This window comes from Terrapene carolina, unplaced genomic scaffold (genome assembly GCF_002925995.2).
Source record: "Terrapene carolina triunguis isolate 2854851 unplaced genomic scaffold, T_m_triunguis-2.0 Scaffold58, whole genome shotgun sequence".
Classification (NCBI taxonomy): Eukaryota; Metazoa; Chordata; order Testudines; family Emydidae; genus Terrapene; species Terrapene triunguis.
The window spans coordinates 39,999,673-40,016,820 of record NW_020664409.1 but is presented as its reverse complement, the minus strand read 5'-3'; the positions used below and the strand labels follow the sequence as shown (position 1 = coordinate 40,016,820).

General features: G+C 43.1%; 1 protein-coding gene across 1 annotated transcript in view; it reads right to left on the bottom strand.

Moving 5' to 3' along the window:
• Positions 1 to 15,213, bottom strand: part of LOC112116907 (desmoglein-2-like) — a 44,150-nt gene extending 28,937 nt beyond the window's left edge. Inside the window, exon 1 of the mRNA XM_024214655.3 lies at positions 15,137 to 15,213. Coding sequence (XP_024070423.2) covers positions 15,137 to 15,181 — 45 coding nt within the window. The 5' untranslated portion in view covers positions 15,182 to 15,213. The remainder of the gene's footprint in view (positions 1 to 15,136) is intronic.
• Positions 15,214 to 17,148: the final 1,935 nt, after the last annotated feature.

The following is a 17,148-nucleotide window of genomic DNA, read 5'->3' as shown; positions in this document are numbered from 1 at the left end:
TGATTTTTTTAAAAAATAATTGATTTTTATCCATCCTGATTGCAAGTCATGTAGGTGCTTTTGAAAATTTTACCCACAGTCTATAAAGTATACAAATATTTTATAATTAGAAAATTAAATAAGGTTAGGATCTTTGCAAGCCTCTCTTTTAAGAGAAGCAGGAAGCAAGCAAGAATTCATTAATTCTCTTCTTTTTATGCATAAGTGATCACCTCTTGGTTCAACAATAAGTCAATGGGAGCCTTCCATTGACTCAGAAGGGTGTAGGATCAGGGTCATAATGCTGAAGCCTGCAGTATTAGGGTGAACCTTTGTCTCTTCTGGAGTACCTCTGCCCTGTTAGGCCAGGGATCATGTAGGACCATCAAAAAGGTTTCAAGTAATGTCTTAAAGCAAGGATATATCAAAATAACTTCTTCATTTATACTTATGACGTGAAAGAGGTAATTCTGTGCCTAGAAATCTTTACAATAATAGCCTTCAACTCCATATCCTATACTCTAAAATGTATTAGATATTTTTTCCAAACACATATGTCAATAATGTGTGCACAGTTCAGGGGAACTGCACCTGCATTCCCCCTCTGTGGTCCCTTAAGGCACCCACTGAAGACTCCCAGCTCCTCTCTCAGGCTAAGACTCCATCTCTCTCCCTCCTGTTTTTTTTAAAGGCAGCTCTCTGCGTTACATTGTAATAATCCCAGAAAGTCAGACTGCCTAAACAGGCCAGCATCTTTGCTTTCCTTCTGAAGGCTATGAACAGTATAATTGCCCACAGTTACAAGTCACCACACAACTCTTTCTAAGCAAACACATTTATTCTTAAAAGGAAAGCATTGATGAGAAAACATCTTAAAAACAATAAAGAAACTACATACATGTTAAAAAGCTTATCAGAGGTCACCCCATCTCAAACTTCAGGCTGTGGTAGATGTCAGTTCTCCAAAACCCACAACTGGGTTTTGCCTGTGAGAACATAAGAACAGCCATACTGGGTCAGACCAAAGGTCCATCTAGCTCAGCATCTGTCTTCCAACAGTGGCCAATGCCAAGTGCTTCAGAGGGAATGAACAGAACAGGTAATCATCAAGTGATCCATCCCCTGTCGCCCACTCCCAGCTTCTGGCAAACAGAGGATAGGGAAACCATCCCCACCCATCCTGGCTAAGAGCCATTGATGGACCTTGTGACACTGCACCCCATATTCTTCATAGTGATATTAATATGATATATTATATCATAATTATGATGTATTATATGCAAGATAAGGCACATGAAGTGTCATCTGAAAGGTTATGACTTGCTGAATATGATTATCCTATTTGTACGCATGTATCATTTTTGTATGTGAAGTTAGGAATATTGACTAGGTATCTGTATTATGAATGTGTTTATACTAGGGAATGTCTAGGGAATGCCCACTAGACAAAAGGCTCTCAGTTTAGATGGCTGGCTGGGAAGAGCCCATTCAAGTTAATGAACCATTAGGGAGAACAATGGGCCTTAGAAGAAGCTTATCTACCACCTGGGGGCCTTCCGGAGGATGCTGCAGACAACCTCCAAGTAATGGGTGCTATGACACTACAGGGACATGTGACTAGGTCACCTTGTGCTGGACTCCATCTTGGGATATCAGTATTTTTCCACTGGCTGGCGTGGGAACCAAGCTTTAAAACAAAGGGTTCCCATCCTATGCGAAAGTTACATAAGGCAGGGGAGTGACATCATCACGGGTCTTCACTAACTCTCCACCCAAAGCAACAGAGGGTCCTGTGGCACCTTTAAGACTAACAGAAGTATTGGGAGCATAAGCTTTCGTGGGTAAGAACCTCACTTGCATCTGAAGAAGTGAGGTTCTTATCCACGAAAGCTTATGCTCCCAATACTTCTGTTAGTCTTAAAGGTGCCACAGGACCCTCTGTTGCTTTTTACAGATTCAGACTAACACGGCTACCCCTCTGATACTCTCCACCCAAAGACACTCCTGGAAACACCTGAGGAACAAAGACTGAACTGGGGGGAAGTGCTGGACCCAGGCTAAAAGGATTTTTAGCCTGTGAATGGAACACCCTGGGGATTCCAAGCTGTAAGCAAGTGCAGCTTGCCCCTTAAGAATCTGCAGCCTGCTTGTATCATCAATTAGGGTGAAGGTTTGCTATTCACATCCGATCTGTAGTATATTAAGCTTAGATTGTGTTTTTGTTAGGTAATCTGCTTTGATCTGTTTGCTATTACTTAAAATCTATCTTTTGTAGTTAATACACTTGTTTTTCCTTTGTTTAAAACCAGTATGTGTGAGTCATAACTCAGGGTAGAAAGCAGTTATGTATTCCTCTCCACATTGAGGGAAGGGGCAAATTTAATGAGCTTACACTGTACAGTTCTCTGTGCAACACAAGACAGTATAATTTTGGGTTTACACTCCAGAGGGGGTGAGTGCCGGAGGAGCTGGGAAGTTCCCTAGCTGGAGCCTTCCCATTGCAGGGCTGGTCACAGCATCTGCATGTAACTGCAACTGGGTGTGTCCCTAGCTATACGTTTGTCACAGCAGTACAATATAAAGGGAGCCCAGGCTGGTGGGTTGGGGGGGCTCAGTGGTACCCCAGTTCCACGTGGCACCCCGGGGGGAACCCGTCACAGTACACATGTATCATATTTGTATCCAAAGTTATGAATATTGACTATGTATCTTTTTCACATGTCGCTATTCCTGTGAACATTAGGCAAAATGCTCTCAGTCTAGATGGTTGGCTGGGAAGGGCCCATTTAGGTTAATGAGCCATTAGGAAGAAATAATAGGCGGTAGGAGAAGCTTAGCTCCCACCTGGTGTGCCTTCCTGTGAACACTCCAAACAGCCCATGGGGGATGGCTGCTGTGACTCTACAGGGACACATGACCAGGTCACCTGGTGCTTGGACTCCATTTTTCCACTGACTGGCATGGGAACCAAGCTTTAAAACAAAGGGTTCCCACCATATGCAAAAGCTATACAGAGCAAGGGAGTGACATCATCTGGGTTCTTCATTGACTCCCCACCCAAGACGACTCCTGGAAACACCTGAGGAACAAAGACTGAACTGGGGGGAAGTGCTGGACCCGGGCTAAAAGGATTTTTAGCCTGTGAATGGAACACCCTGGGGATTTCAAGCTGTAAGCAAGTACAGCTTGCCCCTTAAGAATCTGCATCATGCCTGTATCAACTCTTTGGTTATGAATAACATATTCTCACCCTATCTATTTAGTACATTAAGCTTAGTTTGCCTTTTTTATTTGCTAGGTAATCTACTTTGATCTGTTTTCTATCCCTTATAATCACTTAATATCTTTGTAGTTAATAACTTGTTTTTGCTTTATCTAAACCAGTGTGGGGGAAATCATAACTGGGAGGCAGAAAGCTTGTTGCATATGCCTCTCCACATTGAGGGAGGGGGCGAATTTTATAAGCTTAGGCTGTACAGTTCCCTTTGCAGCGCAAGACAGTATAATTTTGGGTTCATACTCCAGAGGTGGTAAGTGCCTGAGGATCAGGGAGGTACTCTAGCTGGAGCCCTCCCATGCAGGGGCTGGTCAGAGCATCTGCATGTAACTGCAGCTGGGTGTATGTCTACCTGTATGTATGCTGGTGAAAGTGCAGGCTGGAAGACTTTGTAGCTTGTCACAGCAGTACAGTGTTAAATGTAGCCCAGGCTAGTGGGTCAGGGGGCTCAGTGGTAAACCCAGTTCCAGGTGGCACCCCAGGGGAAACCAGTCACAGACCTCTCCTCCATGAATTTATTGAGTTCTTTTTTGAACTCTGTTATAGTCTTGGCCTTCACATTGTCCTCTGGCAAGTTCATAACTGTCTCAGATTTAGAATGAGAACCCAGGCCAGGAAGTTCATCTGTTCTTTACACAGCTTGAGCCTTTGATCTTGTCTCTGGAAACAGGTAATCAGCAGACAATGACTCACTCCTCAGGGTGAAGCTTCAAAAGACTGCATTTTTGCATTACCAGAGGTGGGGGGAATTTGCATTAATCTCTTCCTAGGTATTTCTCAAGAAATTCACTTCACACTTATTGTCCCAACGTCCATTATTATCTGGCACATTTTCAAAATTCCTTTGAACTCCCAGGCCTTATATCACACCTTCCGGGTTACAAACAATCCTGGCCCAAAATAACACAAACTTTGCACTTAATACAATAAGATTTTTCAAGGATATTTGCAGGAAACTACTATAGCTGTCACAGTTTACCCAAAGATCAAGTTTACCTAAAAGACATGGAAAGATCAAGGATGTCCACACATATTCTTCCCTTTCAATTATTCAACAGATTCTAGGGTCTTAAGTATCTCTGAAATTATGTTTTTCCAATAGTGATATAATGTAGTTTCTCTTCTGGTTTTAAATCCACCTTACATACTTGTCTACATAGACATAATGTATTTCAAGTGGGTGTAGGGTGTTATTTAAGAGCTATTGTACTGTAACTCCTCGCTTAACATTGTAGTTATGTTCCTGAAAAATGCTACTTTAAGCGAAACGATGTTAAGCAAATCCAATTTCCCCATAAGAATTAATGTAAATAGGTGGGGTTAGGTTCCAGGGAAAAAATTTTTACCAGACCAAAAGACTACACACACACACACACACACACACACAGTATAAGTTTTAAACAAACAATTTAATACTGTACACAGCAATGGTGATTGTGAAGCTTGGTTGAGGTTGTGAAGTCAGAGGGTGGAAGGGGGTGGGATATTTCCCAGGGAATGCCTTACTGCTAAATGATGAACTAGCACTCAGCTGAGCCCTCAAGGGTTAACACATCGTTGTTAATGTAGCCTCACACTCTACAAGGCAGCAGAAATGGAGGGAGGGAAGACAGCATGGCAGACAGAGACACATACCGTGTGAGAGAGAGAGAGAGATGCACATTGTCCCTTTAAGTACACTGACTCCACTCTAAGTACACTGCCTTTTTAAGTAGATCAGCAAGTTGAGACAGCAGCTGCTGCCAGCAAGCTCCCTCCATTCTGAGCCCTGTTGTGTATTCCTCCCCCGCTCTGTGGAGAGGGGGGGCAGGAGCGGGGAGCAGGAGCAGAGGGAGGGGGACACCCGGACATTAGCCCCCCTTCCCAACCTCCCACACAAGCAGAAGGCTCCCGGGAGCAGTTCCAAGGCAGAGGGCAGGAGCAGCACATGGCAGTGGGGTGAGGGACAGCTGAACTGCCCGGCAATTGATAGCCTGGTGGGCAGCTGCCACACAGGGAACTTAGGGGAATGGGGAGCTGATGGGGGGCTGCCGGTCCACCCTGATTACAAGCCCACACCAGCTAGATCCAACAGGCTGCTCTTCCTGCAAGCAGTGGACAAAGCAGGCGGCTGCCAAACAACATTATAAGGGAGGATTGCGCAACTTTAAACGAGCATGTGCTCTAATTGATCAGCAACAAAACAACGTTAACCGGGATGACTAAGTGAGGAGTTACTGAAGGGAATGGAGCTACACTGTTTTACCAGCTGTGGATGTGGCCCCTCATGTTTAAACTGACACTTTAGAGAACCTTTTTCTTCCATTTCTGAAGACAGCTGAGTATTTTTTTGGTGTTAATAGATTAAGTCAAAAAGACCACTGATCTTATGTTCACCTGACCCTTTTTTCCAGATTTATCTCACTGTCCCAAAGGTTTTGACATCAAAAGTCCTCAAAAGGTGCAACAATATTAGATATTTGGAAATTAAGGGCAAAGGAGTTAAATTGTTGGAGACAGTGAGATTCTTTAGATTTTGGAACCTGAAAATTTGAGTTTTTTTAGAGGGCGATTAGAGTAGTTTAACTCTCTTTTCCTCTAGCCCCCTAGATTTGGCACCCTGGAATAATTTTTGGCTTTGTTAGTACCCATGACATGACAATCTCAGGCATGATTTCAGATTCAAGTCATTCAGTGAGTAGTTCTTTGTCTTCTCTTCAACTGGGATCTAGACTGTGACTGAGCTCTGCAAGTTCATTTCTCCTCTGATTCAGAATTAGTTGCTCTCGGTTTCTCTACAACTATTCTTTCAACTTCTGTAGGAGGCTTTATTTCTTTCCCCACACTATTTAGTGGGTGCTATCGGGAGATTGGACTGAATGTTGTCTCAGGTTGAGAACCAAAAATCTGTTCCTGAAGAGGGCTTTTCTGGCATATGTATCCTGAAGGATAATTCTGCCAGTGAAATCTGGTTTAATTTGTGCTAACTGGAACTGGATGCAGAAACATAAATTGGGTATAAATTCAGGGTGGCCACCCCAAGAAAGAACCTGAAGTCTGATATCGGGAGAGGCACAACAACCAATGCATTTACTAAAGGGTAACAGAAGATGCAATTGCAATACCTGGACAGTGACAAAAATGCTGGCAGGACCTACAGAGAGAGCTGAACATCTCCCTACGCTTTAAAACCCCACAAAAACTTTAAATACAGGAACAAAAGACTGGAAGTGAATAAAAGTTGGGAACTATGCAGCTGAGTCAGGAGATGGCATTCTCTCCCATGATTGGGGGGCAGTGCCCATAGCACTAGAGTAGCCCACAAATGCCTGCTGTAACTCACCCTACATATCGTCTAGCATATCCAACCATCTTGTGGACACATTGGCTATGTTACTACCCTTCCAACTAATCCCCTACTGCAACGGTGAGATTGATGTGGAGCCTCAGCTCTGTGACAGGGATGGAGATGCAGAGTTCCCCTTTGTGTAACTTCCTTGCTCCCTGGTCACGACACACAGCAGACACATAGCATTCTGGTTATGTAGAGGGCTGCTGATTGGAGCCATAAGGCCCTGATCTGGTTATTCTGAAGTCTTTCCAATGTGTTCAATGGGAGCTTGATCAGCAACCCAAGACAATGTTTAGTAGAGCAAAACCTGTTACCCCCTCTGCTAATTTCAGTTTAGTTTGCAAAGAAAAGAATCTGCTGCAGCACAAATGAGCATGCAGCCCATAGAAATCACACTTCACTGACAGAATATGAAACATACAAACAAACTTGATGGATGAAATCCTAGCCTCAGTGAAGTCAATGGGAGTTTTTCCCACGAATTTCAGTAAGGTCACAATTTCACCCAATGAGTAGAAAATGTACACTTGGAAGGATACATGGGTAGGCTGTTACAAAGTAAAATTAAATGCATGCCTCAATCATGACTGTATTTTCTTTTATTAAAAATGCATACAAAGCCTCCAAAAAATCTGTCTCATATGTTTAGATTGTAAATTTTTTAAGTTAGAAACTGTATTTTTACTTTATGTATGCAGAATGCCTAGCACCATGGGATCTTGATCTTCAACTGGAGCCTTTAGACTACCTCCAGTACAAATAGCATCCATTATCAAAAGCCATATCACTGGCTTTTTGTCAAGGAAGCAGTTTGAAGGGAAGAATATGACTGCTTTATGGGGGAGAACCTGGTCCCATTGATCTCAATGGCAAAATTCCTATTGAGTTTTATCAAACTAAGATTTAGTCCTATATGCTTTCCTAAAATAATTAAATTAATCTAGAATTCCAGCATTTCTAAAACTTAGATATTTCATATTTGCTTTGTGTTACAAGTATCACTGAGAAAAAATTAAGCTTGTGACATAATGAAGTTAAGTCTCATTGTGATTAGAGAACTTTCCAAATACAAAAATTCTTTCTTATGTGTCCAAATTTTTGACTAGAATGCTAAACACATACACATGTTCTTAACTTCGTGCATGGAGGGCTTGCTTTCGCTGGCTTGGGCTCAGGATCAGAGTCAAAGGGACTATTTAGCCGTATAAAGATATGCATATGCATAAGTGTTTACAGGATTTTACTTCATGCTGTGAAATCTGTGCTCCATGTGTCAGCGTATTGGATGGTGCCAAGAGGGGGCTGTAAAAATCCTTTGATAAAGAGATTATCCAAGAACTAAAATGAGAAATTTAACCTTCTTCTTGTCCATTGCATAACAAACAGGAAAAAAATCTTTTGGATCCACTTTTTATTTTTAAGGAGGCTCGAGGTCCACATATAAGATTTTGCAGGCATTTCCAGATCAGCTGCCTAGCTAGCCATTTGCTGATGCTTTCATCCTAGCAGGACAACTAATAACGAAATTGACAAATATAACTTAGGGCAGTGATTCTCAAACTTTTGTAGCGGTGACCCCTTTCACACAGCAAGCCTCTGAGTGCGACCTCCCCTTATAAATTAAAGACACTTTTTAATATATTTAACACCATTATAAATACTGGCGGCAAAGCGGGGTTTGGAGTGGAGGCTGACAGCTTGCGACCCCCCACATAATAACCTCATGACCCCCTGAGGGATCCTGACCCCCAGTTTGAGAACCCTTGACTTGGGGCCAGTGCCAGGCCTTCTAAAATCTACACCCGCCCCCAAAGGGCTGAATGAGAACTCCTCAGGTTGAGGGCATCTCCTACACCCTGTAGACAGAGTCTCTGCATTGGCTATAATGGGAATGAACGAGAGAGGTGAGCTTGCAGTGTTCCAGTAGCCCCAGTACCCTGCAAAACTGATACAAAGGGGCTGCAGCCACATGGAATAGCTGCCACATCAGCAGCAGATCATCCACACTGTGTTCTTCATGTGATTTTTTCCTCCCTAACTGCTCTATATTCTATTTCCATAGAGCCTGAATGCTTGGGCTTTGTGCAAGTAAAGTGAAACTCAACCCACGTATATAACCATAGGTTTGCCTAGATGTCTTATTTTTTTTAAAGTTTGGCCTTTATGTTTTTGGAATGGGGGAAAAGGTTGAGAATATCCCCACCACAGGATTTTTTTAAATCAATACATTTTAAAGATTAAGTAAAAAATTTTAAAAAAAAAAGTCAGTGTGCTAAGTTCTCATACCAATGAGCACAGATTGTCTTAAAACTGCATTTAAGTCAATGTGAAGTTTATATTTACCCACGTGTGTGTGTAAGGATGGATTCTGAGAATTGCTACATACTCAGTTTCCACTGTAACCAGTAGAAGAGTTGAAGCCACTTGCTACCTAGGTGAATCAAGCCAATAATGATTAAGAATCTTAACTCATTTATGTATTTCTTCATTAATAAACCTTTTAAAGCATACACCTTTTCATTTTTGTTACTATTTTAAATGTTTCGGTGAGGTTTTCTGAGTGTAGAGAGCGTTTCAGTTCTCCCTGTGAATCTGATGGTTTACACAAGCCCCTTTTTGTCATTGTTGGGTGACAGATCACAACCTCTGTTACCTTCGAGTAGGTGCATACATTGTTATGCGATCCTGACCCAGGGCTGATCTGCACCAGAAAATTAGACCGACCCAACTACATTGCTCAGAGGTGTGAAAAATCCACAACCCTGAGCGATATAGTAAAGCTGACCTATGTCCCCATATAGATATGCTAGGTCAACAAAAGAACTCTTTTGTCAACCTAGCTACTGCCTCTCGGGAGGTGGATTACCTATGCTGATGCGAGAACCCTCCTACTGGCGTAGGTAATGCTCATATTCTAGATATATAGACTACAATATAGACACTGCGCTTCAAATGTAGATAAGCCTTCAGCCTCCCTGGTAGTCAGACTTCACGTTCTATCTCTGAGGTGCTCCACCTGGCACTGTCTTGAATTTGTCACCACACCCAATTCCAGTCATTACAAATTAGATCAGGTTTTATTGGCAGCATAGAGGAAAAAAAGACAAAAGAAAATCAAAGCTGGTTAAACAAATATTTTTATTAAATTAGAATTAAAATCAAATCTGGCAGGTCACTACAAAAAATGCCCCTATGGGTAGGTCTATACTGCATCTGGGAGCGAGCCTCCCAGCCCACCTCCACAGACTCGTACTAGCAGGGCTTCAGCTAACATGCTAAAAATAGCTGTTTAGACATTGCGGCTTGGGCTCTGAAGACTGGGTGGGGGAGGCCTTCAGAACCCAAGCCACAACGTCAAAGGGTCATCTACTCAGCTATTTCTAGCACACTAGTGAGAGCTCCACTAGCATGAGTCTGCGGACATGCAGGGTATATATACCCTAAGTGGCCAAGACTTAGTTACAGGCCACTGTTTAAGGAAACTGACATTACCTAAAAGCACTTTCCGTTGTGGTCTCCCTGCGCTTAGCACCATGGCCAGTGTATCCATGGATCCATTGTCTCTCAAGCCCCAGCATGTTTGAAGAAAAATGCGTATCCACCCCAAGGAAGTGTCTGTTCCAGGATGGATCTTTGTTTTACAGGAAACAATCCTCCACAGACACCATTTGCCTATTTCACAATCACAAACAGAAAAGTGTCGTTTCAAGTAACACTAATATTAAGCCAACTTTTATCAAAAATAAATGAAACCAGATTCTATATTTGAAATTCATCTCCAGAACTCTCAATATTCTTTTATTGTTACAATTACAATTTTTAATCAACATACTGACCATTCTAAGCCCCAATCCTGAAGTTTGTTCTATACAAATGGAGTTCTATGCCTGTGGGCATCTACATGGGTTCAGGAGGTCTGCCTGCATGAAGCCCGATGCTGGATTAGAGCCCTAGTTTGTAATTTATTATTCACAATATTACTTTGAATGACATACAATCATTACCATTCAGACTATTAGATACTGTAGCAGAATTCAAAGAAAACGGCAACATGTCATATTATAGGTAGTGATAATATGAAATATCTTGCTAGAAATCTAACCAAATACATTGCACATTCTTGTTTGCTAATGTGGACATTATCTATCATATCAGATTAAAATATTGTTGTATCACTAACTCAATGGAAATAACACAGGTATTTTAATGTAGGACTCCCACAAAATTTCCCTGTGATTAACTCTATTTCCCAGCAGTGCAGGACTGAAGAATCTATTAATTTCCATTTAAACAATATCACTTTCTCAGAACCGCACTCAAGTAAGAGGGCAACATCTATGGCAGGAGTAATTTTGCTGTAACTAAAGACAAGGTGAATGAACTTCATTAAAAGCTAGGGAACTCAACCAAAGAATCTCATCCATTTGGTAGCAAACTTTTAACAAAGACCCCCAGGGGCTCCTCCAGAGAATCACAGCTTTGAGTTCACAAATGAACTAGTCACTCTGATTTCAGGTGAACTGTCATGGTTCATTTATATTAACATATATTTAAAAAGTATATTCTGAAATTTGACAGGCCAGCGTTACTACCGTTCATGCCAATGGAGTTATGCGCAGTGAGAGAACAAGTTCTATAAAGGATGCGTATTATGGAAGCTACGGAATCTTAAACTGTATGACAATTTGCTTCCTTAAACTTTTTGCATCTTCACTGAAGAAGTTTATTTATAAATCAGTGACACTGCATAGATGCACTGAGAACAGAACCTGGCCATTGGTTTTCCCCGTGGAGGTTGCAACCTACCAGGGAAATCACAAATAGGTGTCAAGAGGGAAATTACCCCGTTCTTACCCAGATTTTTAATTGGGAGGTGAGAGGAGTCCTGTGTCGATTTTGACTAGATTGGAGGCTCAGGGCAGGGTGTGACCTGATAGGGAACCTTTGCAAACCATTGTATTATAAAATGTCTGAAGTGTATAAATTATCAATAGAGGGCACATGGTTCTTTTAAAACAATGGATTGCAGTAAAATAGAAACAAAACACCAGATAGTTAAATATGCTAAGTGGGATTGACATCTTTTCATTTAAAGAGCCGAAAGCACAGATTTGATCTGATTGACTGCTATTCCGTTGTTTTTTTGTTTGCTTTTTATTTGTAGAAACTTTTAAAGGGCTGTTGATTTAATATTGGTACTTCCTTTGTTAGTGAAGAGTGATGTTTCTAAATAGGTATTGACTTCTGAATTTCTGTTTTCACATCAATGTATTGCTTTGCATTAAAGGCTTTCAGAGGATTAGGAAAACTGTATACATCACAAGGTAGAGCGTAAAGATTTTTCAGTAGTAAAAAATGTAATGTACTGCTCTGATTTCACATAAGCATCTAAAATTAAAATCATAGTATACAGGCCTCTTCAGTGTTAATTTAAGATTTCTTTAACAGAAGCATATTTTCTAGGGAAACCCCTGAAGGCCTTTCACTTAAACGACTCAGAAGCTCAGAATTATTTTCCGGGGATTTGCTAACAGAAAAATTACCTATTCAGGAGGATGAGAATGAATACACTCCACCCTTGTAACAAAGCCCTCTATTTAAACACCGTGAGTCAGAGTCTGATCTCATTTACTGTATGTCTGGAGCTGAAAGTGTGATTTATAGCTTGGGTGGAAATACGCACACTAGCTTTGATCCAGCTAGTACACTTAAAACAGAAGTGTGGCCATAGCAGTGTAGGTGACTAGCTACCCTGAGTACAATCCTGCATGGAACCCTAGGTACTTACTTGTGCGGTTAGCCCATCTCTTCGCCCACACCTCTCTGCATCTACACTTCTAGTTTTAGCATGCTAGCTCAATCAAAGCTAGCGTGCATAAATCTACCTGAGCTGGAAATTACACCTCTAGCTCGAGTGTAGAGATACAATTACACTGGTGTGAATACAGACTAACTCCTCCAAAGTTACTTGGGTGGAAGTGCCAATATACTTAACTGTGATGAAGTTACTCCCCATTCACACTGATGTTCGTAAGATCAGAATCTAGCCTCAACTTTCGACATACAAAGGGCCAGCTAGGTGTAGCCCTTTATTGGGGATGAGATGATGCAGAGCAAACCAGAGCAAGCTCTATGCCGTATAAGTGGAATATTCTCTTTGCTACATTCTTATGTGGGTTTAGAGAACTCCTCTCCCTGCTGCATAGCTAGCACACTCTGCTGACTAGTGTGTGAAGCCTTGGCTCTGCTTACACTCCACTACACATATCACTCTACAACTGGGAAAAACTTGGGGAAATCCATCAGGCTGCGTGATGCTTTTCTATGGGTTTGGGGAGAAAACACTGCCCTCCTGACAGGATGCTGTTGGAAAAATCCCCACAAGGATTTCTTTGCAAATAGTTTCCTCTCATGGCTTTCATCACAGAAGGGGACAACCTAGTCACCATGTTTTATTCCCATTACAAGTCACTGTGACAGGAACTAATATTATTAAAGAGACAGCATGGGGCCAAATTTAAAATCTGTAAAAACTATCTTTTTGCCCTGCAAAGTTATAACAAACAAAAACAAAACAAAAGGCGGGGAAGGAAAGAGCTCATATTTGCTTCCTTGGGATGTATGAAGAAAGCCTGAAAGTTTGCCCCACCAAATGTTTTTCACATTGGAGAGTCACATCTTGTCATCCTGTTTTTTTGTAACAACCAAAACAAAACAAACCCCTCTATGGATACCTAGATGTCTCTTACAATCATGACATCACAGGTATCAAGGAAGTGAAACCTGAACAAATGTTTTGGGAACATAATTTAGCCACTCCTTAAAACTCTTATTTTTGTTTAGTCCTCACTGACTCAGATGAGACACAAAATGTCGAAAGAAAAGAAAAAGATTTCTTTGTTACAGATTCAACACACCAGCCCCTTCCACTAAGCGCCAAGTTTTCCAAAGATACCTTCAGCAAACACAGGGAAGAGAAGAGATCACATTCCTGATATTTCTAAGGTAGAGGACATGTAGAATTTAAATATATATTATTGTTTCTAAACCTTTCAATGCCTTCTTGATACATAACAAATTTTAAATAATATTATAAAATGACCCTGATCTTCCAATCTGACTTGCTCAGATGGACCACTAGGAAAAAAGGTGCTTTTTTCAATCGAGCTAGCTTTATTTGATGGAATATCCCATCTGACACTAATGTAGGCACCGTTTAACACCATTAGCTTGATTTTAACAAGCTGGGTTATAGCTAGGGTGACCAGATAGCAAGTGTAAAAAATCGGGATGGGGGGGGGGGCTATAGGCACCTATATAAGAAAAAGTCCCCAAAATCGGGACATCTGGTCACCCTAGTTATAGCCTATGGCTTGAGCGAACAACTGAGAAAAGGCACCTTTTTCCTAGTCTAGCAAAGGCCAATGGTCTTTTCCTGCAGGATCAGGAATAATGGTAAAACTAGTGAAAACTTCAAACCAGTTAAAATTTGTAAGTTCACCCATTGTAACTTGTACTACAGTGAGTAAAACATTTTCCAACAAAGGTGACTTTTAAGTTGACGGTATCCCTATAGTTTGCTGTTACTGTCTGAAGTTTAGGAAACTATAAATGGAGTGGGTCAAAAAAATTTCATCTGAACAGTTTTCCATTTGAAAATGGAGATTTCAGTGGAAGCCAAATCTTCTATGGGAATGTGTCAATTTCATCAAAACTTTCAATGGAAGGCAGGCAGTCAGGCCAGTTGACCCAGTTCTGCACCTGATGGGCTGCGCAGTCCCATGACATTGTTTGAAATTTTGACTTTTCATCCCAATTCAGGATTATTTTCGAAAATCCTCCCCGCCCCCCGCCCAAGCTGCCCCTCCCCAAAAGGTTCCATAGGATGGAAATTATGTTTCCAACCAGCTCTGACTATAAACAGCCAGCAAAACCACTGAAAAGTAGATTAGCTTATTAAAAGAGATTTTTAAAAAAATAAGCTATTAATAACGTCAGTAAAAGGAGTTCTTTCTTTGGAGAGTTTTGTTTAACTTAGCAGTATCCCTTCAAGATAGGTGAAAACAAAACCACCAGGACTGGCAAGGTTACGGAAGCTTCACTGGGTTAAGAGTCCTGTCCAAACACTGAAGGCAGAGCAGCCAGGGTGAGGTGTACGCGACTGGTGGGAATGGTCACATTTAACAGCTGGAAGACGGAGTAAAATAACCGCTCCGGCTGACCAGGCATGCCCCAGGCAGCTCGGCAACTCGTTCTGTTTCAACCCAGTTCCGCACCCGTGCAAACCCGCCAGGAACGAAGCGCTGAGAACGCCGCACACGCAGCGGGGCTCACGCCCGGCTGTTCCCAGCCCACCATTCCCACCGCTGCTGGCGGAAGGCAGGAACAGCCCGCCGGGGCGAGGTGCGGCTGCGGGCCGGGCGTGGCGGGAGGGAAGCGGTTCAAGTCCCGCTCGGCCCCGTGCAATCCTGCGAGGCTCTTATCGCACGGGAGCTACACTTCCCTCTGCCCCCGCCGAGCCGCCCCCGCTCCGCCTCCCCGGGACTCACCGTGACAAGCAGCAGCGCCGCCAGCCCTCCCGGGACCCGCGCCATGGCCGAGTCGCTCGCCCGCTTTCCCCCGGCGCCGGCTGTCCTGTGCCCAAAGCAGCCGCCCCCTGGGCGAGACTCAGTCCGGGGCGGGATTCCTTTCCCTGTCAGCTGCGGCAGCCGAGACACTGAGGCCGCGGTGTGCGGAGGGGCTGGGGAGGGAGGGAGGCAGCCCGGAGGGGTGGAGTGTGCCGCGCCGGGAGGCTGGCCTGATATTTGTACACCTGGGGGGAGGGGGCAGGTGAATCCCGCCTTCCTCCGAGGCAGGGCTGGAAGAATGGGGGGAGGGGTGACATCTCCCAGGCCCCTTCAGGAAAGGGGAGGGGCAGAGGCCGCCCTGCTTCCCTCCTGGCTGCGAGCTAACCAGAGCCTGGGGCTGGGAGCTGCCGGTGTATCAGGACCCCTCAGCAGCAGCCGCCGCCTCTGCTTCAAGAGACAGCAGCGTCGTGTGGGAACGTGTTTCCCGTCCCCGCGTGGCGCGGCTGAGCCTGGTGGGACCGCTCCTCGCTCGGACTTCTGTCGGGGAAGACACAAATGGGGGGAGGGAGGGGAGACAAAGTCCAAGCTGCCGGTGATACACCTGTGAAGTCAAACACTGGCTGTGCCACAGCTGCCCCTTGTTCCCTACAGCGAGACACGGAGCGAAGAATGAAGGGGATGTGTCTGGGTGGAAGCGCCAGCCATATACAACGCAGCCACTTACCTGGGAAGGCCCTGCTGTCCCAGCAAGTCCTGGCTCGTTTCCAGGGGTGCTCCTCGGTTTATTACAACACACACAGCGGAGCTCGTGGAAGGGAACAGCCTTGGCCAGCCCTGGACACTGACCGACTCTGTTCCTTCACCCAACAGCACTGGCAGGGGCAATACCTCCGTCCCGTCCTGGAGGGACCACTTACAGGGATCAGGGGGTTGTTTATCCTCTAGGTCTGGTCGCTCCTCCTGGGATTTTCTAGGACGAGAACTTTTAATTTTTTTTCTTTTTCTTTTCTTTTCTTTTTTTTTTTTTTATGTTGCAGCCACTTTTTTTCCCAATTAGGATCTGGGCAAAAAAAAATCCCCACCATCGTCAGTACTGAGTTTCTCTAATAAAACTGGCCATGTTACTTGTTTTCTATGTTGATCTTTTTGATTGTTTTGTGTATCTGCTTCTCACACCACAAGTCTTTTGCCCACTCGCTGCAGGGTATCTTTCATAAAGGATTCTTCATACAGAGTCATGCTTTTGTTCCTGGGCAGCTTTTGGCTGAACATGTGTTTGTATGTGGATTTCAAATATAAGGAAGACTCGTTCCATTGAAAGAGCACCACAAGTCATAGCAAGCAGAGTATGCTTTACAGATAATCTTTTCACAAAGAGGCAGCCTTCATTAATGAGTAATGTAGCTTCCCAGGAAAAACATGGACTCATGGGAAAGTAGAAAGAATTGCTCCAACGCAACCTGCCAATGTTGATACTCCTAATCTGTGTTCCATAACCTGAAAGCCATTTCCTTTGTATCCATTTCGGATACTACTCTCTGCTCAATACCACATGATTAATTAGCACTGACCAGTCCAGAATCTAATGATACCCAATGAGGGGGAAAGATTAAGGTAAGCATGCTTCCTACTTTTACAAGGATTGGAACACCTTTATGAGAATAGATGGTGATTAATTAGTATTGATCAGGTCAGATTCAACTGTGGTAAATATCTTTTCACATCATTTCTGAAGCAACCAATTGTAATATCATGAACAGAATTAGGACTCTTTCAGAGGAATAGCCACCCAGGAGCATTTTGCATTATACATGCAGCATCTCCTAAATAACTCCATTTGAAACAACTGCAATAGCTAGACACAAAATGGTAAATTGAGGCCGGAGAACCAGCATTATTTCAGAATGTCTTCACTTTTGTTGATTTAGGAAATAGTGATATAGAAATTACTGCTGCCTTTCTGTGCACATCATTTTGCTACTTAGAAAAAAATC